At 45.8% G+C, this 26,477-nt stretch overlaps 1 protein-coding gene and 1 long non-coding RNA gene across 4 annotated transcripts in view; one reads left to right on the forward strand and one right to left on the reverse strand.

Annotated features, from left to right (window-relative positions):
- Positions 1–26,477, forward strand: part of LOC144773610 (uncharacterized) — a 358,494-nt gene that overhangs the window by 319,233 nt on the left and 12,784 nt on the right. The window lies entirely within an intron of this gene.
- LOC144773609 (transient receptor potential cation channel subfamily M member 2-like) overlaps positions 1–26,477 on the reverse strand; it is a 1,291,174-nt gene that overhangs the window by 126,117 nt on the left and 1,138,580 nt on the right. For all 3 annotated transcript variants that reach the window (XM_078658751.1, XM_078658750.1, XM_078658752.1), the window contains one exon: positions 3,325–3,378. In XM_078658751.1, coding sequence (XP_078514877.1) covers positions 3,325–3,378 — 54 coding nt within the window. The remainder of the gene's footprint in view (positions 1–3,324; positions 3,379–26,477) is intronic.

Consider the following 26,477-nt stretch of genomic DNA (forward strand, 5'->3'; position numbering starts at 1 on the left):
TTTCACCTTGCGGATACCCTGCCGGGGTGATCTCACAGGGGAATACCAGGACGGGTTCCCTAAGCAAGCGCTTAGAAACCGCTTGGTGATTTGCGCTATATAAATTCCTGTACATTTACATTTATTCATCGTGTGGCGCGGAACAGAGAGTGAGGCTGAACAGTATATCGGGATTCTAAATGACAATGAACAGAATCTCAAGTTCACTAGCAACATCAACAAGAAAGAGGTATTCTACCTGGACCTACGAGTGTATGTCCAGGAGGGGAAAATTGAGACTTCCTTATATAGAAAGCCAACGGCGGGAAATTCAATCCTGCACGCGGGAAGCTGCCACCCAAGGAGCGTAGTCAACAACATTCCCCTGGGAGAAATCTTGCGAATTAAGCGGAATTGCTCAACTGAAGAGGAGTTTGTAAAAGCTAGATCAGAATCCAGACAAAGGTTCTCTCAAAGGGGATACTGCAAGGGGGTGCTAACAGAGGCAGAAAGAAGGAGCGATACTGTAACTAGAAATGAACTGCTAGTAGAAAGGATAAGACCAAAAGATATGAAGGTGAGACTAATAACCAACTTCACAGAAAAGTCTCCAGAATTATTCCAGATACTGAGAAGGAACTGGCACATCTTGCAATCTGACAATGTAGTGGGGAAACTTATCTGACTACCCACTAGTTACCTATAGGAAGGGACATTCCTTGAAAGATCTACTGGTAAACAGTCATCATGACCCCAAATGTAAGAAAAAGACCCCGATTCTGGGATTCTATCCCTGTATGAAGTGTAAAGCCTGCAAAAACTGTAGCAAAGTGAAGGAATTTGAGGTGCCAGGAAGATCCAATAAGATTAGAATCTCCAAACTTTTGAACTGTCACTCAGAGTTCACTGTGTATTGTCTGGTGTGCCCATGTGGTAAAAGATATGTGGGAAGCACAATTAAACAGACAAAATTGAGGGTATTGGAGCATATGAGAGCGATTACCACCAGGGACCAGAGCTACCCGGTGGCTCGACATTATGAAAGAATGCATCAAAGCAATAGCAATCTGCTCTCATTCTTCATTCTAGACCAGTTAACGAAATCTGAACGTGGGGGAGACTGGGTGAAGAAATTAAGAACCCTCCAATCACGATACATAATAATGCTACAGACAAAGAGCCCGACAGGTCTTAATAATGAGGAAGAAATGTGGGTGCATATTGGATGAGGTGTTTTGTACTAACTGTAAGGAAAGAGTTAAACCGAATGTTAACCTGCAAAGTTCACTCCCTCTATGAGAACTCAATTTTTCACATTTTTGGCCCATACAGGGCAATATTTAAATGCAAAAATGTGAAATCTTTGGCACACAAATAGGCCATCAAAATGAAAAATAAGCGCTGAAAACGAACCTGTGAATATAACAGGATAAGCCCATTAAGGGCGAAATAAACTTAAAGTCAAATGGTAAAAAAAAAATATATATATAAAAAATGACAACAATTAGAATGAAATGTACATTGTAATATATTGCTTAATTTCAAACAATATAAAGTTTTCGATAGCATCTATTACCACATGATATACAGGCTATCACTGTATTAAGCCTCCTCTGACCTTGTAAGATGGCCGCAACAGTAATGCAGAAAATTGACTGTGCCTTCTTTTATTATTTTTATTTTGGTTTTAATCACGTGTAAATGTTACTTTGTAACTTAATTTAAACAGTTTGAAAGTCTGTATCCATCGACACTGAGGAAGGCGGCAACGCCGAAACGAGTTTGTTGATACGATTGTGCAGCGCCAAAAATAAACTATGGCAATGAGAAACGCCGTGAGTGTGCTGTGAGTGCCCTTAATTGTGGAACGGACCTGGGAGTGAGGACCGTGTGTGTTTTCGAATATATATATGTGATCAAGGGGCGCTTGGAGCCCGAAACGCGTCTTGCCCTCTAGCCATCAACTTTTCCTGCAATAAAGACCTGTGAATTGTAAGCTGTGGTCCGTCTCCTGTTTGCTTCGCCAGTCCCGGGTTGCGCTGGGATTGGAAGTGGCGTTCCTTGGAGTTTGCGCACATATATATACACATACCCACATATATATATATATATATATATATATATATATATATATATATATATATATACACACACACACACACATATATATATATATATACACACACACACACACATATATATATATACACACACACACACACACACATACATATATATACACACACATATATATATACACACACACATATATATATATATATATATATACACACACATATACACACACCTATATATACATACACATCTATATACACATATATATACATATACACATATACACATATATACACATACATATATACATACATACATATACACATATATACACATACACACACACACATACACATATATATATATACATATATACACATACACATATATATATATATATACACACACATATATATATACACACATACACATATATATATATATACACACATACACATATATATATATACACACATACACATATATATACACATATATACATACACATATATATACACATACACACATACACATATATACATATATGTATCTCTCAAAGGGAGGTTTCGGCTATGCTATTACTTTAAATGGCAAAGCCGAGTTAGCAGTCTTAAATTGTCCTTCTAGGTGATGTGGCAGATTGGGAGCCATGTTTTACCTTGTCATACTCGTGATGGCACAACTAGTGCTGCTGCCCACGAGAGACACTTTAAGACCCAAGCCGTAGGTAACCCTTGTACCATATACTAGGGACTTGGAAGTAAGTTGAGCTATGCCAATTGCAAACAGGCCTTTTGAACATACACTATTTTAAGAGTCAGAACACATGCACTGAGTCCTGATTAGCAGGCCCCAGGGCATTTCCAGAGCCTTTACACCAGTGCCTGGTAGTTAAAATGGGGGGAAAATGTGGGGGTGAACCTGCAAAAAGCCTGTTTCTTTACACATAACAGCCCTCATTGCAGGGTTATAATAACAATAATAAGCCTCCAAGTGCAACATGATTTATCTCAAATATCAGCTTCAAATATGTTGGAGATACAAATGTTTTTCTCCAAACAAGCTTAAGAGTTCTAAAAATACACATATTTTCATCTTGAATGAATTATTTCCAATTTTAGGATACATGTATTCATTGGACCAAGCAATAGCCTCTAATTTAGTAGATTGGGCTGCAACTATAAGGGCTACTTAAAGGTAGCTGAAAAGCTACCAGAAGCTCACAAGGTACTCATTGGAGAAGCCTGCATTAGACAAACATGTACTCACAGTGGAGGGTCTTCCTTCAATGGGTATTCTCTTTTGGGTTGGGAGCCAGTGGACCTGTGAAAGAAAAGAAAGATGATCATCTTTGGGTTTCTATCAAGATAGGGTGTGGGGAGAAAGAGGAACATGTGACGAACAAGAAAGATTGTGCAACAAGAAGGAGGGCAGCACAAGGTGATATCAAACACAGACAAGTAAAGTTATAAAAGAATATTTTAGGCTTTGTCCCTCAGACACGTAAACACACCTTCATGCAAATGAGCCCTTTTAAAATGCTCCTTTATTTCAGAAACCCTCTTTATATTGACTTAGAATTGGTGCTCATCCAGCTCCACCTTCAAACAGGGACATGTGAAATCCAGTATATCGGTTTAGAAAGTCTTGTATGGTATTGCACTGTTTTTGCATCCATACAGTGCTCTATGCTGTTGATGAAGAACCAAAGAGCAGTAGAGCACTGGCGTACAGATTGCAACCACACCATAGGTTGTGTTTTATTGGAAGAATGTTGAATACTAGTGTGACCTAGGAGGGGAGCATTTTCATGTTGTGCTTGATGACCAGAGTAGTGCTCTTGCTCTGGTTGCTGTGCTTGAGCCAACAGCGGAATGTGGGATACGAGTGAGAAGTTATTTACTTTTGTGTCTGGCTGGAAAGCTGTGGGTCATCAATGGGGTCTCTCAGGGAGATGTTTTGGTCATGTGAATGAGTTTTATGAGATTGCATTTCTTGAGCTACTTTAATGATGGAGCTGCACTTATGTGGAATGACGGTGACTAAGACATATGTGTTTGTGTCGCCCATCCTTGAGAGGGAAAGTATAACTTTATTGCATGGATGCCTGTGGTTGCTTGCATTCCAATTCAAAGTCATAGACTAACAACTTGGGATGTCTCTTTTGGAGAATGGCAGAGACTGATTGCATGACTGGTCCCTGTCTGGAATGACCCACTGACCAGGGACTGGCATGTAGTCTCGAGTAAGTATTAGGATTTGAGACTAACTCAAGTATTCACAAATCATCAATATTTGAGGTTCTCCCACAATTCGAATAAACAGAGGGCCTGATTCACATCTTCACACACTCAAGACATTGCTCAACCTGTACCACTGACTCCTAGAAGATATGAGAAGGAACGCCTCAGGTGACCGCATAGAAGCCAGCTCGAACGACAGCTAAGAACTCTTCAGCATCATTAAAGAGTTTTCCAACCCCTTGGTGACTGAAAGCACCATCACCCCCTCCCAGGTACCCTGCGACACCCAGGCAAACTTTTACCATGACAAGATCTCCACCATCTACAAAGACTTCCAACCTCAGCCCGCCGCCGACGACATCCTCTACCTCCTTGCTCCCTCAGTCACAAACTCCAACCACCACCGGATCACCACCTGGGACCAGCTCATCATGCAGAACACCACTGACATCATGCTCTCCCTCCACTCAGGAGCACCTATGGATACTTGTCCCCACTGCATGTTCAACCTCAGCAGCAAGATCTTCAGCGACAAGCTCACAGCCATCTTCAACACATCCATCACCTTGGCCATGTACCCAAACAAGTGGAAGCATGCTGTAGTCAAAACTTTTCTCAAAAAACTGTCCGCTGACCCAGATGAGCTCAAAAACTACTGGCCCATCTCCCTGCTCCCCTTTTCCGCCAAATTCCTCAAAAAGGCTATCAACCACTAACTAACAGAATACCTCGAGAACAATGTTCTTCTGGACGCATCCCAATCCGCATTCCTCATGAACCACAGCACTGAAACCTCCCTAATTGCAGCCCTTCTAGTCTGGGGAGACGCGGCTGCCAGGATCTTCCTTGACCTCTCAGCGGCCTTCAACACTATGTCCCAGCACACCCTTATCCAGAGGATGCATTACATCGTAATCCAGGAGGACACAATAATAATCCACATTTGTAAAGCGCACAATCACCCGTAAGGGTCCCTAGGCACTGGGGGCCGTCAGGAAGATTAAGCAAGCTATTGCCCAGAGTCACATGGTGCTGGGCTAATCTGCCACCGGTGCCAGGGATCAAACCGTGATCCCCAGATTCCGGAATCAGTCGCCCTAGCTGCGGCGCCACACCTCTTCCTGTGGTGGTCACATGTATACCAGTGGGCAGCGTTCCTTCATGAATTTGCTTGCCTGAACTATTATAGAAGATCACAGTTCTAGGCTAAAAGAGCCTGGGGTGAACAACCAGGTCCTTTACAATCTCCTTGAAATACCCAGCAACTGCAGATGCTATTTTGTCACCCGAGGCAGCTGGAGTGGGGTACAGCTGAAGTGTCAAAAGACCGCAACAAAGATCCACATCTGGACATTACTAATGAAAAGGCCATGGTTGGCCACGCACTTCTGAATTGCTCAGACTACAGCCTATCACTTGTATATCATTTGACCAGCATAGGGTGATTAGCTTGGTTGAAATACTTTTTTTAATGGTAAAGATGAGCACAAAGCAGAGCTCCCTGCTAGACTAAGGATATACTCATAAGAGTTGGCATCAGTATGATCAAAACTTGAGCACTGGAGAGAACTAGCAGGAGTTGTCCCGCTTCAGCCGAGGGGTTTTGTTCTCAGCTAATGGAGTGGACGTTGTTGTTTCAGGACAACTCTGGGTTCTAGGTAGGGTTACCATATCCTAGGGGAGGGTAAAAGGTGACTGCTGTAGAAAGCATCATATGTGACTTTGTATTAATTTGCCATCTTGCAGGGCAGTATTTCCTAAGCTTTTACTTTCCATGGATCCCCACTTAATTCTTACTGGAATCCGGGGACCCCCACTGAATCATTATTGGAATCTGAGGGCCCCCACTGAATCATTACTGGAAGTCTGGGACCCGGCCTAACAATTTCAGGGTCTTGAACCTCAAATTCACAAATGCAATACATTGACATTTTAGTTTTATTGCAAAGGTTGACGCTTTTCTATATTCATTTGAGGACACACTTCATCCGTACTATATTCTATAGTATAAGCTGTACGGACACTGCTACCACAAATCAATGTGAGGATACCAACTTTAATTTCACATTCTTTCACGTTTACAATTTTATATTTTGCTTCCTCATTTATATATACTTTACAAGTGTGTTAATATTATTTAATGTTCCGAGTATGGGGTCCGCGGACCACAGATTAAGAACCGCTGTTGTAGAGGATTGGGCTTGATGAGATTTAAAGTGGTGTTTTGCGTGTCTCCTAGTGCCCGGGGAGTGATGACTTATTCTGAACCAGTGATCTGTGGATCTTGCTCTCCCTAAAACCGGGGCAGTGCTGGCTAGTTTTAAACCACTGGTTTATGGATCTCTTTAGGTTAAAAGTGGGGCAAGAGGGGCCTAGCACCGCCTCCAACACATTATAAAAAGAAACTACATGCTGGTTGCATACATTAGATGATTTATTAACTATAACTAACCGTCGCCACCATGGGCAGGGGGCAACAATATAGACCCAGTGACCTCACTGGGACTAACCAAACAAACCGGTTCAGAAGACGGGGATGGCCTGGGTCACCCACCACCCAAACGTACCAATACCCTACTGACTTACAGCCAACATTACTCCCAAAACAAAAAAGAAGAGAACACAACAAGGATCCTTTTAACTACACATCACATAGTAATAATATTGGGAGGAGTCTTTGGGCTGATCTCACAGATGAGCTCACGTACCTTCAGTTTCTGCCTCAGGATTCAAAAGCACCCTTTCACACACACTAACACTTTTCGCTGGAGGGGTGGGGGGAGGAGTGGTCTCGCTGGCGGCAAGATGGCTGCACCTTGAGTGAGCTCTGCTGACCGGATGAGAACTATCAGGCAATATCCTGATCGCAGGCTTGCCAAAGCCGCCTGAAATACAGACTGCGACACGGAACACGCCGCTGCCCCACCCGATCTACTTGCAAGATGCGGAGCTGCCCGGAGAGGAGACTGAGGAGCGGAACTTGCTGTGGCTCGCTGGATCGTCGCTGTGGCTGGCTTGGTGGCCTGCGGCGGTGATGACTGCGGTGCGGTTCTTGCTGACCAGCACCGACTTTATCTGCGCTGCCTGGGCTGGCCCCGTTAGTGCTGGTAGACGAGCGGACCCTGGGAGGCTGAAGACGGCGGCAGCACGATCCTGTGAGCGGCCTCCTGCAACGAGACCCTGATTAAACATGGTGGACCCCTCCTGAGCGCGGTGAGCATAGCAATGAGCTCTTGGACAGGCCCTGACTCTGCGACGCTGTGGCTGGACTGCAACCCTGCAATCTGAGGGCCCCTTCCCGCCCTCCAGAGGGGTGTCGGGCTGCCAGACAGTCATACCCTTGGCCACCCTGCGCTGTGGATCTCTATGGCCGTCCTCCATAACGTCATTGCGGTGCGGCCTGGGGGTGGACTCCCAGGCCTGAACTGAGGCGGCAGCTCTTTGACCCCCCAAAGGGATTTCCTGACGATAGCGCAAAGGACTCCTGCGGCTTGCCTGCTGTGAGCAACGCTTCTGCTTGCGATGCGGACCTGAGACGAGCTGCTCCGCCTGCCTGAATCCCCCAAAGAGTTGTGGGCTGGGGTGGTGCTCCGGCTGCAGCCTGTCTGTCGAGAGGGGCTCTGCAGCCCCCTTAAACTGGTGCACAGTGGACTGCTTATGAGCTCTCTAGCCCATTAAAACTCTGATCCCTATTAGTTGCCAGGCCTGCTGCCCGGCGCCACTGAAGGGCAGAAACACTATCCTCCGGTCCTGCCTTAAGGTGGGGGATCACCACATCTGCGCTGGAGTCAGAGGAAGGAACCAAAAAGTAAAACAAGAGAATACAAATATAGCAAACCGCTGCATACTCTAGGCTCAGGAGCTGAGTGGCGAACCGGAACTCCCAGCTACAGGGGAGTCTGCACTTTGGGGGGGGTCCCCATGATTTGATGGTAGGACGTGACCTGTGAAGAAGACCGCTCTTCAGCAAATACAATAACTGGTTCTCCCTGCAGCCTTCGGGTGGGGTGGTGGGCTTGTTGGCAGGCACACCTGCTAGCCTCCCTGGGCTGCGTAGCTGTGGACTGGGCCAAGCACTCAGCGATCTCTGCTTCTCCTTGGGCCTCCACTAGAGCCTCGATATTGTGACTTCGACGTAGTTGCCGTGGAACGGGGCCTCCGCCCTTTGTTCGAAACGGGGAAAACTGACCAGAAACAGCCTAAATTGAATTTCGAGGGCAGACTCACTGGCCGTGGCGGCAATGCACAGCAAGATGCTGGTGATTAGGCTACCCAAATAGAGGGTCCTACTGTGCAGGATGATGATACGAAGTCATTGCTTATAGAAGTCAAAACCAGCCTGAAGACCATTGACTAAAATTGATCACCTGGCACTGCACCTAGACCAAACAACGCATCGACTCCCACGACAACCGAATCACGCACTTGGAGGCACGACTTTCAGATGCTGATGACTCCATTGCCGAAACACAACAGAAACTGCTCAAAATGGACAAGGTCCTAGACCTCATATGCGCCAAAAACGAAGATCTCGAAGCGTGATCACTTAAGAATAACCTGCACATCACGAGCCTTCCGGAGACTACGGCGATGGGTAGGATGGAGGATTACCTAAAAGCACTGTTGAGCAAACTCTTTGGCCCACCATTATCTGAATGCTTCATAGTGGAGGGAGCCCACCTTTCCCTGGGGCCCGGCCTCCTCCAGGAGCTACAGCAAGATGAATCATCGCCCGCATCCTAAATTATCTGGACTGCGATGCCATTCTGAGGAAGGCGAGAGAGATGAAGGAAGTACAGCATCAGGGCAACACCCTAGCTTTTTATCCTGACTTCACCCAAGTGTCCGAAATGCCAGAAGAGACTTCCTTCCGGCGAAGCGGCTGTTACAGCAACTCAACATCACATATGTTCTCCTGTATCGGGGCCTACCTGTGAATTGATACAGAGGGCAAATCCCGCTACTTCAAAGACCCCAAGGTGGCTACATCCTTTGCCAAACAACTGAACAAAGACCGCTCACGTACTTTGCCGCTGGAGGGTGAGAATAACCATCTAAGTGATAATGATTAGCCTCCTTTCTTTTACTGTCCTTGCTGTCTCTGGGGGCATGAACACTGGTGTTTTTTCTGACGTTACTTGTTCCCCGCTATAGAAGTATTTCATTGCATTCACAGGCGAACATGGATGGGTCTATTGGGCCTATAGCTATTATTGTACACTCTCACCTGATCACCACCCGCCTTCGGACGGGGGATGGCCCGGCTGAGGCCTCGCTCCCACTTGGGATGAATCCCTCATTACCAGTTTCATTTTTTTGTTGCTTGGGGGCAGTGGGGAGAATGTATCTCAACCTGTTTGGGGGTTGGAGTGGGAGATGGGAAGGCTAGGGTAGCTGTAGACAGGGGCAGGGAATTCACCCCTCTGTTATGTGTTTATGTTCCTTGTAACTGTTCAGTTTGTCCAGTATGTGGCATCCATTAATTTATTTATTTAAAAGGTTTTATATAGCGCTGGCTAGACCCGGAGGTATCAGAGCGCTTTACATGAGCATCAGATCGTAGTTACAGGTTACATTGTTACAAAGGTTACAGTTATTAGAGCATGGCAACATAGTTACTTGTACGGTCAAGATAAACAATAAGCACAAATACGAAAAGGGAAAAGCAAGCAAGGGGAAAGATTCAGGGGAGGGGGGAAGGAGCTGGGGAAGTAGATAAGTAATGAAGGTGGGAAAGAGGAGGGGAGGGTGAAGGACAACTCAAGGAAAGAGGAGAGGAAGGGCGACGGTGACACAAACCGGTAGACGAGTCAGAGCAACGTCCAAAGTCCAGTAAGCTGTGATCCCAGGGGAAGTGGTATCACTTCCCTATCTCTGTTGCGGGAGGCTCCCTTTACGCAGTGGACTCTCGGAGGGGTCTCTGAGACTCCAAGGCCTACATAGTGGATCCTTCCCCAAAAACGGGAGAGGGAGTGCTTTGGCAAGCGGTGCCATACCATACCTCAGCTGTAGGTGGCTCTCTTGGCGCAGTGGACTCTTTCAGCGGGTAGCTGAGACTCGAGTGTCCTACTCGGCTGCATACTCAAACTATGCCAGAGGGGTCACTATTCTAATCCGACGTGGCTTACCGTGGCATACTGATCGAACACACACCGACTCTGCTGGCAGATAAGTCATACTAACAGGCATGCTCTTTCCCCAACCTCTAATACTAGCTGCCATTTTTGGCCCCAATTTCAATGACCCAAACTTTTTTCTGAACTTTTGGGAATCGTTCAGGTGGTGATAAGAGGGATATGCATTGCAAAACAGGCCGGAGTCCTCCGGGCCATTAGGACCACTCTCAGGCGCTTGGAGTCTGATCTCCAAGCTCTAGACCAGGCTTACTGTTCTAACCCCAACCCAGATATACTTGCAAATATTAGGGTTAAAACCACTTAATAGAACTCAGAGGCCGAACGAGAGATCAGCTGCCTTGGCCGCGAGGCGACGGCCTGCAGATACAGTGAAGGTGAGTGTCCAGGTAAAACTCTGGCTAATCTGCTGCAGAAACCCCATGCATCCACTTATTTGACAGAGCTATGCTCTGATTCGGGAAATACAATTACTGCGCCAGACAATATCATACAAATAATCTCAACTTTCTACTCTCAACTTTACACCTCGCGCTCCGAGCAGGACCCTGACTCCCTGCAAAAATACCTCCACTCGATTGAGCTCCTATGGCTCAGACTGGCCCACCACGAATATCTTGATGCTCCATTTACTCCCAGTGGACAAGGCAATCGGTACGGACGGCGTTACGTCGGCCTTTTACAAAGAGTAAGCCCCGATTTTAATACCCCACTTAGTGGAAATGTATAACGAATCCCTTGAAGTCGGACGCCTTCCCCCATTGCTCCGTGAGGCACTCATCACCCTAATACGGAAACCCGAAAAGCTGCCAACATCTTGCGACTCCTATCGCCCTATTTCGCTCATCAACACGGACAATAAAATACGGGCCAAAGTATTAGCAAACCAACTACTCCCCCTCATGCCGTTAATAATACTTCCAGACCAATCTGGCTTTATTCCAGGCCGCACCACCTCACATAACCTCAGAACCATTTTTTTGGTAATGCATCAAATTAATCCCACCCTCCCCGATGTGGCTGCGCTCCTCAATGCCACTAAAGCGTTTGACTCCCTCGAGTGGCCCTTCCTGTTCTCTCTGCTGGCCCGCCTTGGCTTCAGTATGGGCTTCATTCGAAACATTAGATTGCTATACAACCTCCCAACCGCGAGCATACAATTAAATGGGCAGATCACCAATCCCATCACAATCACTAGAGGCACACGGCAGGGTTGCCCACTTTCACCCCTGCCTTTTGGCATTGCCATGGAGCCCCTCGCTGTATGACTACGTCAACACCACACCCACCAAGGCACGGGTTCTCCGCCCGAGCTTTGGTCACCTCTAGGTTGCAGACGACGTCACACTATACATCCGTGAGCCACACAAGAATTTGGAACTAATGACCAGAGAAGTCACACGTTTTGGGGGATACAGGGGTGTCAACATTAATTGGAGTAAATCCATATTGTTGCCCCTTACTGATGCAACAACCTTGCTCGACAGTTTCCGCCGAAATGGCAAACTGAACTGATCAGGTACCTGGGCATTTGGCTCAGAGAAACACAGACTAACTCTGGCCTGCAAACTATGGTAGGGCCATGAAGTGGTTAGAAGCCAAAATCCGAATCTGGAATAAACTTCTGCTTTCCTTGTCAGGCCGCATCCCAATTGTTAAAGTGATTATTTTGCCCAAATTTTTTTGGTTGTTTTTAAACATACTGCTTCCTCTCATGATGCAATTCTTTAATCAGTTGCGATCTAACTTAATCTCTTTGGCATGGGTGGGACGCAGCCGCGAATTGCCTATGATATTTTGAAGCTCCCTTTCGCACGTGGCGGCCTTGGCACCCCTAATCTGAAACTATACGCTTATTGCGCCCAGGCTAGTTTTCTACATTTGTGGCTCCACCAACACCACTCCGCCTGCATACTGCGGTAGAGGCGGACCTGGCCTCTAATTGGCCGCTTAGCACAGCGCTGTTCCTGCCCTACAAAAACCCCTGAAAAGAAATCAGCACAGTTGAATACCTTCGATGGGCATGAGAGGGACTTCGTAAATACACTAGGAACAACCAAGGGCCTTGACTCTACTCAGTAAGGCTGATTCAATATAGAACAAACCAAAACAAATGCCAGTACTGAACACTATTTACCAACCACTATAGCACTGGTACCAATGCAAGTCTGTCACAGGTTCCATGAATAATCAATTTCAAAAAAACTTTATTTTAAATCTTTAACTTATTTTTCAATAAAAACATACCAATACAAATGAATGATCAATGAGACAAATACAAGAAATACAAAAACATTCCTTCCAAATTACACAACTTATCAAAAGACACCACAACCACTAAAAACTCTTTCATTCAGTCAACATTCATTCCTGACACATAACCAACTCCACACACTCACCAAGGTCACCTGCGGGTTAAGCCAGATTCATTCACAGTTTTTTGGAAAGGCTAAACCGAAAGGGGTACATTATGCACTCAGCCAAACACAAAGCTTTACCAACACTAAGTAAAGCAATGCACCAAAAAATCAACAGTTAACAAAAAATAAAGTGCATTACAAGCAACAACTTAATTTTAAATATGTTTGTTTGGCAAGAGAATGCGCAAGGTCGAAGCGTGTTTGTATTTTATTGAAAAATAGGTTAAAGATTTAAAATAAAAAAGTTTTTTTTAAATTAATTATTCATGGAACCTGTGACAGACTAACATTGGTACCAGTAATCTAGTGATTGGTAAATAGTGTTCAGTACTGGCATTTGTTTTGGTTTGTTCTATATTGACTCAGCCTTACTGAGTAGAGTCAAGGGCCTTGGTTGGTCCTTTATTATTGTGCGGCTGCAGACCGGTGAGGTCCCTTGTTCTGTCATAAGAAGTTAGACAGGGAATTGACCTGTGAGTAGATGAAGGGGACTGAGGTTCTGGTGACTGGTTTCACATTTTTTCATTTCTTTTTGTATTTTTTGTTTGAGATTTTCACTTTTATTCTGTTTTTTTTTTTTACTTTAAGGACTATGACTGATAGAGACACTTTCGCCTAAAGTGAAGATCATATCCAACGGTTAATGAATGCACCCCCGGTGTTTGCCTCTGCCACCTTAAGTGCATCTGCTAAAACTAGAAAACTAATCAGACAAACTTATTCGGTTACGGAAAAAATGAATTAGGCCCGACCTACACGGGGATTTTCTTTTGCAACATCTGCGAGCTGGTACAATACCTGGAGGACTCCAAATCAGGAATATTCTGGTGATTTTCACTGAGGATCCAGAATACAAAAAGGCATATAGCTGCATTGAGACCAAGTGCAGTAGGGACCTAATGGTCTTAACTGTGGAGACAGCACATCAGCTCTCTTAAACAATTAGAGGAAATAGAGTTAGAAGCCGAAATAAAAAATAATCAACTAATTACTGACTAAAAGAGTCTCCTTGAAAAAGTTGAGAAAGAAATCCTGGAGTTGAAAGACTATACCGTGAACCAGAAGAGTAACCAATTTTAGAAGGATAAAAAGAACTTCTCTTTGGAAAACGTTTTTACAATCAGACTTTTACACCCTGACCGATTCCAGAAGGTTCCTCACGGAATTTCAGGGCAGGTCAAGAAACAAATTCCTCAGCTTTTCTGACACCTCTTCGTCATCTGAGGGCGAAACAGACACGAGTGAACAATGTGGTAATACAAATAGGAGAGGTATCAACATCAGCAGCAAAATCTGCCTCCTTCTTTAGGAAGAGGCCAACAAAGACAAAGGGGCCGGAATCGGTACAACAACCAACCATGGGAAATGACCACCAGGAGACAGTACTACAAGAACTAAGGCTGTCTCCTATTTTTAACTTGTCTGACCGTGTGTTGACCGATGTTGAAAAATCTGTACTTGAAAAAGGCCCCTTGTTTGTTTTGTCGCAAAATACGTCAAAACATTTTTCATTGCCGAAATACCCCCGAATAATCTTGAAGTCACAGGTTTCTGGAAGAAATCTGTTTTGCCCTCCATCCAATAAAATCCCAAAAGAGGTGTTAACCTTTGAGAAGACGGTCCTTTCGGCTATCACTGAGATGGAAAAACGCAGGCAATCTGTTAAATATAACATATCAAAGGCACAGAAGGAAGCAATTACTTGTTGAAAAATGATACATCTGTAGTTATTAAACAAGTGGATAAAGGGTGGTCAGTGGTCCTTTGGGGCACTGCAGAATAAACAGCCGAAGTCTTGAGGCAACTGGAGAATGTAAGTTGCTACAAAAAAATTGCGAAAAATCCAACTTCAGGGGCAACTTTTTGAGATCTTAAAAAATGGCTTTGAACAAGGTTTCCTGGGACCAAAGGAATATACGTTTCTTCAAAATAAATATCCACGGGTTCCTGTTTTTTACGTCCTATCTAAAGTCCATATAAATGAGACAAGTCCATCAGGCAGACCAGTAGTCTCTGGCTGCGATTCTCTAATCGAGCCCATCTCGAAGTATATATATCATTTCTTGAAACAGTTGGTCAATAACATCCCGGACCATCTACGAGATGCTACAGCTTTCATCAATCGGATTTCAGCAGTTGAGTTTGATGAATCCCGTGAAATCATGGCCACCCTTGATGTAGTGTCTTTGTACACTCAGATCCCTCAGGATGAGGCAATAGAGGTGCTGACGCATTTCTTGGAAACAAGGACCAATCCAACCAGGGTCCCAACGAGTTATCATTAAATTGGCCAAATTTGCAATCTGCAACAAAACTATTTTGGCTTCGGCAGTGACTTCTTCCAAATAAAGGGAGTAGCTATGGGATGTCCATTCCCGCCAGAATTAGCAGTGTTCTATATGGGGCTTTATGAAGAAAAATTAATCTACAGCAACAATCCATTTCAAGAGTGCATCGCTAACTGGATGCACTATATAGATTATGTTTTTTTAGTGTGGTCAGGAACCCAAGAGCAGCTCAATGACTTTCACAGTTGGTTGAATACTAGCACAGAGGATATAAAATTTAGCCTCAACTCCTCCCGACATCGAATTACTTTCCTTTATGTGGTAGTATATCCCTCTGAAGGTAAACTGGCTACTACTCTCTTTAGAAAGCCTAGGGATAGAAATAAGGTTTTGCATTTTAACAGCAACCATCCCAGGAGCCTTAATCAAAATTTGCCCTTTGGGCAATTTCTAAGAATTCGTCGCAATTGTTCATCCAAGGACGAGTATTGGCTTCATGCGAACATGCTAGTGAATCGCTTAATGGAAAGAGGCTACCCTAAAAAAATGCTGAAAAATGCCGTGAAACTGGCATGGTGGATACCACGCGGGACACTTTGAAAAAAAGTTAAACCACATATGGATAGACTCGTGTGTGTTTCCACGTTCTGCCCCAACTCCAATCAATTGAAAAAAATTATCAATCAAAATTGGCATTTTCTGAAAAATCTTGATAAAGCGTTGGCACAGGCTCCGCTTTTTGCATTCAAAAATGAGAAAAGCATTGCGAATCATATTGTTTGGGCTGATCTACCTAAGTCTACATTGAGAGGCTATCTTGGACTGGCACCAATCATTGCTCATCATAAATGTGGGTCCTGTACCTGTTGTGATCAAACGTTGGAAGGATCAGTGTTCTCCCACGAGGGGGTCCATTGGAAACATGAAACATTCACCAATTGCAAATCGAAAGGCGTGGTGTATGGAATCCTTTGCCCATGCCCTAAATTGTATGTGGGGAAAAACAAGCCAGGAGATCCACCAGAGAGTGACACAGCATAAATCTAGCATTAAGAGAAATGTTGAAAACGCCCCTCTAGTTAACCACTGGAAGGCTAAGGAACATGTGGTGGGTGATCTTAAATGGACCGTGATATCCAAAATCGAAGCTGATCCACAAGCAGGTGACAACAATTTACGACTGTCCCAACATGAGGCGATGTTCATCCTGAAATTTAATACAGCTGTTAACGGGCTAAATGAGATCTCTGAAATATTCAAACTTTAAATCTGCAGGGACTGAGTGTGAACCTAGTTCTGTGGGCCCATGCAGATGGTGTGGCATTGACAGACTGCCTGTGGTGTAAGCCATTAATGTTGTTTTGTATAATCTGCGTACTTGTTGTTTAATGAGCTTCACATCTGGACTCACTGGGCCCTTGTGAAGTGGTGCCAACGTTGACCTGATGGTTAAGACTCTACACAGCTGGCATGTCTAGCCTGTTCATGAGGCTGTGCCCTCTGTGGATTACTTTTTGTAACAATAATGACTTGTATGCCCGTGTTTTGAAATGGTCGAGATACACTTATCTCGATGATGCCTACCTGTCCCACAACCCGTTGTGGGTCTTTGAGCCGTGGAGAACCGAGACCGGGTCGACACAAAAGTCGGGGTTTCATGGACTTTGTTTCCAATGAAAGGGCATACGCTGCATGGTATCACTAATTCGGATACAAGGTATTTACAATGGCAATACCACTGAATATGGAGGTTTTGACTCACGGATAAGTGATGCGTTCAGCTTGTCACACATGCCGAGATAGGTCAAACACGCCAATCTCGATAACGCCTATTACTCCCACAACCCCTCACGGGTCTGAAAATCCAGACCGGGTCGATACTAAAACCAGGCGTCTACGGACTCTTTACAATTTAGGTGCATTTACTGCACGGTATCACTGATTCGATTACAGGGCCTTCACCACGGCAACACCTCTGAATACGGTTGTTTTTGACTCACGGACAATCTTTGCACGAAGTTGTTAATAACGTTTTCACGACGGGATTTAAACTTCCTTTCCCATGATGCCCTAATTACCCATAATCCGTTGCAGGACTTGGTACCGCAGGCTGGTTCGGCTGGGGCTCCTTATGCCGAACGGAGAGTTGTGAAGCAGACCCCCCTACTTTACAAGGTTAGTGAAGATTATGATTTGACTCTTTACACACGCATTGGGCATTGTTTCAGTTCGCGTTATGATTCTGACGGACACTTGGGCGAGCGGATGTCTGTATTAACGTACTAAGGGATTGAGTCGGGCAGGTCAACCGTGATATGCATACGATAGGGCTCCATGCTGGGTGCCCGGTTGATCGTAGCTATCTTTACTGTTTCAGAAAGATGCCATAAGATTGGAGAAGGGTCACAGATCAAATAACTGGCCGCCATACATTGCATATCTTACTGGTACGTTTTGCGATATGTAGTTCGAGTCTTGACCACATCGATGATTAATACGGTCTGGCTAAGAGATTTAACCTGCTTGCCTCATAGATGGACGGATATAGTCGAAATTCACATATCATTCTCCTCAATATTATTGTTGAAGGTATAAGGATTATGGATGACACCACAATGTAAGCCCATGTTTCCATTCATTCTGGGCTTGCACATTTTGACGTAGATCTGACGGTTTTTGGGCCACTGCTTTGCCTTATGAGTTTCTTCTGAGTTTTTTTCTGATTTTCAGACACGCTGAGTATTGACACAAAATAGAACAGTCTCTCATTTAGGAGTAAGGTAAGAGGCGGCTGCATCAGCTGGGTGCGGTTTTGCCGTTGTTTTACATTCAATGATCGGAGTAGTAAGAGTATTGTTTCTCTTTATTTTTTAGATTGTGATGGTTCTGAGGAGAACCGTGCTAGTCAAAGGGTTCAAAACGTGTCAACCTTGCACATTCTCTTGTCAAACAAACATATTTAAAATTAAGTTGTTGTTTGTAGTGCACTTTATTTTTTGTTAACTCTGTAGATTTTTTGGTGCATTGCTTTACTCAAAGTGTTGGTAAAGTTTTGTGTTTGGCGAAGTGCATGCTGTTCCCCTTTGGGTTTAGCTTTTCCAAAAAACTGGGAATTAATCAGGCTTAACCCGCAAGTGATCTTGGTGAGTGTGTGGAGTTGGTTATGTGTCAGGAATGAATGTTGAATGAATGAAAGAGTTTTGAGTGGTTGTGGTGTCTTTTGATAAGTTGTGTAATTGGGAAGGAATGTTTCTTTGTATTTCTTGTATTTGTCTCATTGATCATTCATTTGTATTGGTATGCATTTATTGAAAAATAGGTCAAAGATTTAAAATGAAAAAAACGTTTTTTTTTTATTGATTATTCATGGAACCTGTGACAGACTTGCATTAGTACCAGTGCTCTAGTGATTGGTAAAGAGTGTTAAGTACTGGCATTTGTTTTGGCTTGTTCGTAAATACACTGGCACAGACACCTTATACGCCCCATCCATGCAACTTTCCGAAAATCCTGCTTTTCCCCCCATTACAAAACAAAGGTATGGCGCGCCTTGCGAAGGCAATTGGAATCTGTATAAATGCTGATTTATATCCAGATGGCCAAATCCTCCCCCCACCTGAGCGCACTGCAACATCAACACCAACACTGCTAGATAGCCTACTATACCACCAGATGTGTGCAACGTGCAAAAACGCGAACTCATTCACGGCGCCACCTCCCACTAACGTGGCACTGTAATATATACACACAACAATTTCACATCGAAAACTTGTCACTAGATTGTATTCTGTATAAATGGCAGCTGCATCTATTGATGCGGAGCGGTCACGCAGCACATGGTGGACAGACTTGTTGGACTGCCCCACACTTGAGCAATGGCAATATTGCTGCAACCAGACAGAAAGAATCCCTCCCAACTATAGGCTGAGGCAGATACACTTCAAATTTCTTCACAGGCTATACCATACCCCTCTCGCACTGCACAAGATGGGCCTCACTGAGGACACGCGCTGCCCGGGTTGTCCGGCGCTTGACAACACTTTCCCGCATCTGGCCTCGTCTTGTACTAAAGTGGCATCCTATTGGCTAAAGGTATGCAAGACCATCAGCGCTATTACCTCAATCACCATCACACCGAATCCCCTTCTCTGCTTACTTGGTTACGCAAAAAAACAATCCCGATGCCTGCTGGCGCTTGGTGGCAATGCTACTGGTTCTGGCCAAGTGTAGAGTAGCAATACACTGGGGGCAGAAACCGGCACCAATGCTCAAATCCTGGTTCGCTGATGTGGCATACTGTCAGACACAACTAAAAGAATTTTAGAATCTTTTGCGGACAGCGAGCAGGCTGCAAGATATTTGGGGACCACTAGTTACTTACTCACATGGCTTGGCTGAGGCTGCCTCAAACTATAACACCACCATGGGCAGTCCTGTACCCACACCTGTATGAGTGATGATGCCCGGCCGGAGATGCCTGTAGCTCTATAGTCCATGACTATCACTGATCTACCTTGCCTCTATATGACTCATTTGTTCTAGAATAATCATCTGATGTGAATGTTTGGGGTCTGAACGGTGGAGTATCTCCTCCTCTTTGGAAGGATGCGGAGGTGTGAAGAAGGTGGGCAATGTGATGGTCTGACCTATGTGGAAAGAGGTAAATACTTTGTGCAGAAAAGAGGGCATAGTATGGAGGACTACTTTGTCCAGATGGACAGCAAGAAAGGGAGGTTTGTAAGATAAAGCCTGAAGCTCACTAACCCTGCGAGCAGAGGTGATGGCAAGCAAGGAAGCAGTCTTCAAAGTAAGGAGACAAAGAGGACAATTATGTACTGGCTTAAAGTGAGCCCACATAAGATAAGTGAGGGCAAGGTTTTCAAGAGCCACTGAGGCATTACGAAAGGAGAAGGAAGAAAGCGATAAGTAATGCCCTTCAGAAATCTATTAACAATTAGGGACTTGAAAAGAGAAGGCTGATCAGGAAGGCGAAGCAAGGCCGAAATAGCCGAAAGATAACCTTTAAGAGTGCCCAGAGAAGAGCCCTCCTGGGCCTAAGAAAGAATGAAGAGGAGAACGTCTGAAAGAGGGGCAGAAAGGGGATCCACAGCCTTTGCTGTGCACCCTGCCACAAATTTGTTCCATCTACAGGCGTATACCGTTTTAGTCGAAGGACGCCTGGCTGCCAAGATGACATTACAGACTTCGGGAGGAAGGTTGAAAGCTGTCAACTGTCACCGCTCAATCTCCATGCAAGATGGTGGAGGCTGGACAGGTTCAGATGAAGGACACAAGCTGCGACAGAAGATCCTCCCAAAGAGGCAGTCTAATCGGAGGATCGATGGCCATGCTCAAGAGCTCGGGGTACCAGACTCTTTGTGCCCAGTCCAGAGCCACAAGGATGACTTGGGCCTGGTCACGTTTGATCTTCTTCAGCACTCTGGGCAGAAGTGGTACAGGCAGAAAGGCGTACAGGAGGCCACAATTCCACTTGCGATAAAAAGCGTCGCCGAGCGAGTGACGTCTTGGAAATGCGTAGAACTGCTGACATTACGCGTTCTTTTCGGTGGTGAATAGATCTAACCAAGGCTATACCCACTGCTCAAAGTGACCTTTCAACACCTCCAAGTGAAGACGCCATTCGTGATCCATCATGCACTGGCATTCAGGGAACCTACCAGGTGTTGAACCACCATGTCCAAAGTCAAAGAGTCTCTTGACACAGGGTCCATGACCCAACCCCGCCCTCTTGGTTGCAGTACCACATGGCGGTGGAGTTGTCCGTGACCACCTGCACTACTCTTCCTTTTTACATAAGGAAGGAATGCTTTAAGGGGAAGATGAATCGCCCGAAGCTCCAAAAGGTTGATATGGAGCCCCGAGTCTGCCGGAGACCAGAGGCCTCTGATCTCCGCCTCTCCCATGTGGTTGCCCCATCCCAGGAGTGACGCATCTGTCACCACTGTGAACTCTGGTTGGGGAAGGGAGAGGGATCTGCCGTGGACTCAATCCTGGTTTGTGAGCCACCACTGCAGCTGACGTGCAGTTACCCTCTGAGATCTGGACAACATCGGAAAGATTCCCCATATGCTGTGCCCACTGGCACTGCAGATCCCACTGCAGAGCCAGCATATGCCACCTGGCATGATCCACCAGCAGGATGCAGGAGGCCATGAGGCCCAGCAGCTTCAGAGTCAATCTCACCAAAATCAGGGATAGAGGCTGAAATATTGGTATCGTAGGCTGAATATCCCAGACTCACTGCTTGGGGCAATAAGCTCGAAACTGTGCTGTATCCAGAACTGCTCCGATGAAAAGGAGCTTCTGAGAGGGAGTCAGGTGCAACTTAGCACGTTGATAGTGAACCCCAGTGAATGCAGGACGTTCGCCATAGCCTGGAGGTGGGAGATGACAGCCTGGGGCGAGCCCGCCTTCAACAGCCAGTCATCGAGATAAGGGAATACTGAAATACCAGATCCTAGCAGATGAGCTACGACCACCTCCATCACTTTCATGAACACCCGAGGGGCGCTGGTAAGGCCAAAGGGGAGCACAGTAAACTGAAAATGCTTGTGGCCTACCATTAACCGTAGCTAACACCGGTGGGCAGGCAAGACGGGGATGTGAAAATAAGCATCCAGCAAGTCCAACGCTACCATCCAGTCTCCAGGGGCGAGAACAGACAAGACCTGAGCTAAGGTTCGCATTTTGAACTTCTCCTTCCGGAGGAAGCGGTTGACATCCCGAGGTCTAAGATAGGACGCAGGCCTTTGTCCTTCTTGGGTACCAGGAGGTAGTGGAAGTAGCTACCATGACTTCTGGCACTGGAACACGTTTGATGACTTCCTTGGCCAAGAGTGCTGTAACTTCCTGGTGGAGCAGGGCCAGATGATCATCTGAAATGCAATGGAGTGTTGGTGGCATGGAGGGAGGGTTAGTCTCAAAGGGGAGGGAGTAGCCCCTGCCCGACATGATGGTGCGCCAGTGGAAGAGGTGATGGTGGATCCTGCTGCCCACTAGCAACTAGTGGCCCTGAAAGATAGGACTAGGAAGGTTTGGATGCTGCTGAAGGATCCAGAAGGATGTCAGTAAGGGCCTCATTGAAAGGCAGTAGGGGCTCCGAAGAGGCTGCTGCCGGCTGAAGCACCTCAGTCAGGAGGTTAGTCCTGACTGCTACCGTAGGAAGCTCAAGGCCCAAAGCCTCAGCCACCCTACGCAACACCACAGCGTAAGAAGCTCCCTCCTCCTTAGCCATGGTAGGGGGAGAAAGCATACCAAGGAATGGGGAGGTATCCAGATCACTGGCATCACCCAATCCTCTCTCCAGTCCAGCTCTTCAATCTGGTCTGCTATAGGGTCAACAGACCCCTCCCAGTCCTCCTCACCCTCATCTGCCTGCCAGTCAGGGCGGTAGGGAATGCCAGGGAAGAAAGCGGTAAAAAAGTACCCTCCGTCACTGGTACCGGCGTCGGCCGACGTCGGTCTGGCTCCATATCGAGGGAAAGGCTGGGGTCGAGGACGGCTGAGGGTGCAGCTGCCTTCGTGGAGCGTCGTCACTGGATTCGGTGCCTGGGAAGGTACTGTGAGGTCAACTGGCACTGATCCGGATCCAGCCTGGATCCATTGGGGCCGTACAGCACTGGGGCCGGGGCCACCAACATCAAAGGCCTAGAGCCCCCAGCCGAGTCTGCAGGGCCTGAAGTCGCGCCAGCGGAGTCGGCCTGCCCAAAGATGGAGTGGAGGCCTTCATAAAATGCACAAAGCAGGAGATGCCCAGAAAGGGAGGGAAGCGTGGAGCCGTCCCAGCGGGCTCCGAGGATGGAGCTGGACATTGGCGACGCTCTGGGTCCTGTGTTGCATCTGCGGACAGGCGGGGAGAAGGCGAAGAGCGACAATGCTTCTTCGCCTACTTTTTGTGCTTCGACTTACCTGGTGAGTGCAAAGACTTGGACGAATGTGATGGCTCCGCGGCGGGTTCCGCAACCTTCCCCTCGACCGGGACCTTGAACGGTGCAGAGCGGACTGCGGGGCCTCCAAAAGCTTTTGGGGCCGCTCCCGCAATGACTTAGTGTTTAAGGCCCAGCAGCCGGAGCACGACTCTGGGTTGTGGTCGCGCTCCAGGCACCAAAGGCGCACGAGGTGCAGATCGTGACCGACATCAACTTGTGACAGGAGTCAAAGGGCTTGAAACTGGGCAGACAATTTGACATCCCTCGTGCACCACGAGTTGTAAGACTAAAAAAAGATGTTGACAAAAGTCAAAAAAAAATTAGCCAAAAAGAGACTAAGGGGCATGCTCTCTCCGAATCTGTGCTGGCTGGCGCAGAAAAGACAGAACTGACGTCAGTGCGTGGGGGCAGCACCTAAGTAGACAGCATGACTTAAGTGACATGGAACAAACCTACTGAACACAATCTATTGTGGATCCTACTCAAAAGACTTTGCACAAGTGTACAGAGGAACAAAGTCGACTGGAATATTGAACTCAGCAGGTACAGAAGCAGCAACCAGCCTTGTGGAGACTCATGCTTTTGGACAATTATACAAGTCGAGACAAGAGTGAAACTCTGTTAGACTAGCAATGGCCAAGCAACTTTTGGAGGACATTACTTTTTCTTCATTCCTAAATAAAGAACACAGAAGTCTGGCTGTATGCTCAGAGGCTGGAGGCGGTAGATATTAGAAAAATGGTTAGGGGTTATGCCCACATAACCCTCCCGTACCTGAGCAAGGGACATCCAAGGATGAAAATGTAGAACAAGGGGTACTCGAGGGATTAATCAAACTTTTAATTACAAACAAGAAATAATTAATTATCTTGTTGACTGCAAATTATTAATTTTATAAGTAACAAGGGAGACCCAACAGATAGCTAAGTACCATGGGTATAACAACGTTATAGTGAACAAAACGGTTCTTAGCTTATTTTCAAATCAACAAACCAATGCTGTATAGAAACACAATGGAAAACTATACTTGTTATAAAATTTCCAAACCCAGCCGGGAAAGGATTTTATTTTATAAAGAAGCAATGTTCAATTCAGTAATACATTCATAATCACATGACACAAGCCTGTGTCGTACATGAAAAAGAGGGAAATAGAAAGATAGCATAAGGGTGAAAGGGGTGTCTATCAGGCAAAGAGCGAGAGCAAAGACAGGGTACTGTTTATAAGTAAAAAATCAATCACAGTATCGCCTGGAGTGGAACATAAACAATCTTATTGCTCAATGTTATAAATATGAAACCACTCATGGGTGTCGACGTTTCGATCCCTATTGCTCAATAAGATACATGGGATCATCATCAGGACATTTGTAATACACAAGACATGCCTGATTGTAAAAGAAGCCTGTTTGGGAGAGACGAAGAAAAAGGATATTTCAAACAACTTAAGAGCAGTTTTTCAGACGCATGCCAACTGTACATCGAAATCGCAGTGTGTGGCCAAGTGCACAGTGAGTGTGACTCAATCAAGCATCAAGTAACAGCATTTACAACACCTCGGAATCGCAGTGGCGTGCGTGAAGGACTGCAAGAATCACAGTGACATGACGTGATCGTGCTCCATTCAGATGGGTATGGGGATTGTAGGTAAGACGTGTCTGTGATACAAAAAATTATTTATTAGGAATGAGGGCGGGGGTCACTTATAATCCCCGTGTGGTGGTACCCTTTTGTCAATTGGTTCGGAGAAACAATGGTAAGGAGGGCGCAAGGTTGGTTCACCCGAGTTTTAAAAGTAACACAGCCCATGAATTCTTAGTTAAAACCGCTAGAGCAGGACAACATACCAGTTAGTGAAATGGCATGGAAGTCTCTTCGAGGGTCCGTACAGGTATTGTAAAGAGACACAATTAGGCAGTGCTAATCGTTTTCCAACCGTGAAATCGGCGCTGAAAACAGAAAGGCGCATTAAGTTTCAGGCTGCGGGAGCGGCTCTGTGAGTAAGGGCGGCACTCGGCGCGAGGGTGTCTAGCTTACCTTGCAGTGTTGCAATTAACACGCAATGCGAAGATTCTAAAATTAACAGTGCAGGTAATCAAGGACCATGCACGTAGGGTCCCAACAATGTGGATTTAGACGCTATAAAGAGAAAGGGAAAGGAATGAAAACATTGCAGACCGCGGGTGGGTCATAACTAAACAGCTTGGACGCGCAGCAACTACTTACTCAGTCCCGATGAGGACTCGTCTTCACGTGGCTTCTCGGTCGATGCCGAATGGAAGTCAGTGGGCTGGGGGATCGCGCCGGGATAGTATAACCCAAGTAGGTCACATGACCATGAATGCGGGTGCCATGCCTAAGAGGCCAGATGTCTAATGCGGGGGCCATTTTGTAATGGATAAATACCGGGCAAGGAGTGCGGGTGCAAACATGGTAATAGTGCCAAGGTGACTTCAGATAAAGTGAAACATATCGTTAATAAGAAACATTAATTAGCACACTTACATGGGGTCACATTTTCAGTTTTCCATGTAACCATGGAGTATTCATGGAGTATTCACTGCGAAGCATTGACCCAGAGGGTTAGTCCATTACTGAGTTATCTGGATTCATTGCACACTGTTCAATCAAAGCAACATAGTCCATTGCTGTCTTATCTTGATTTATTGCTCACTGTTCAATCAGAGCAACGTAGTCCAGTCCTCACTCCGATTGAGCCCAGTCCGAATAGTATTAAATTGAATGATGGATTTCAATTCCTCACGATTTAACAACTGTTGTAGGTTACCACCCCTCTGCGGTAGTTTGACGGATTTCAGAACTGTCCATTGCAAGTCTTCCGCTGTGTGCTTCATGCTGGCATAATGTTCAACCAGGGGCGCATTAGGAGTACCACACCTAATGCGGCTTCGATGCTGACTTATTCTGGTCTTAATCTTTTGGGTGGTTTGACCCACATACATCAACGGGCAAGGGCATTCTATGAATAAGTCAGCATCGAAGCCGCATTAGGTGTGGTACTCCTAATGCGCCCCTGGTTGAACATTATGCCAGCATGAAGCACACAGCGGAAGACTTGCAATGGACAGTTCTGAAATCCGTCAAACTACCGCAGAGGGGTGGTAACCTACAACAGTTGTTAAATCGTGAGGAATTGAAATCCATCATTCAATTTAATACTATTCGGACTGGGCTCAATCGGAGTGAGGACTGGACTACGTTGCTGTGATTGAACAGTGAGCAATAAATCAAGATAAGACAGCAATGGACTATGTTGCTTTGATTGAACAGTGTGCAATGAATCAAGATAACTCAGTAATGGACTAACCCTCTGGGTCAATGCTTCGCAGTGAATACTCCATGAATACTCCATGGTTACATGGAAAACT

This window comes from Lissotriton helveticus, chromosome 8 (genome assembly GCF_964261635.1).
Source record: "Lissotriton helveticus chromosome 8, aLisHel1.1, whole genome shotgun sequence".
Classification (NCBI taxonomy): Eukaryota; Metazoa; Chordata; class Amphibia; order Caudata; family Salamandridae; genus Lissotriton; species Lissotriton helveticus.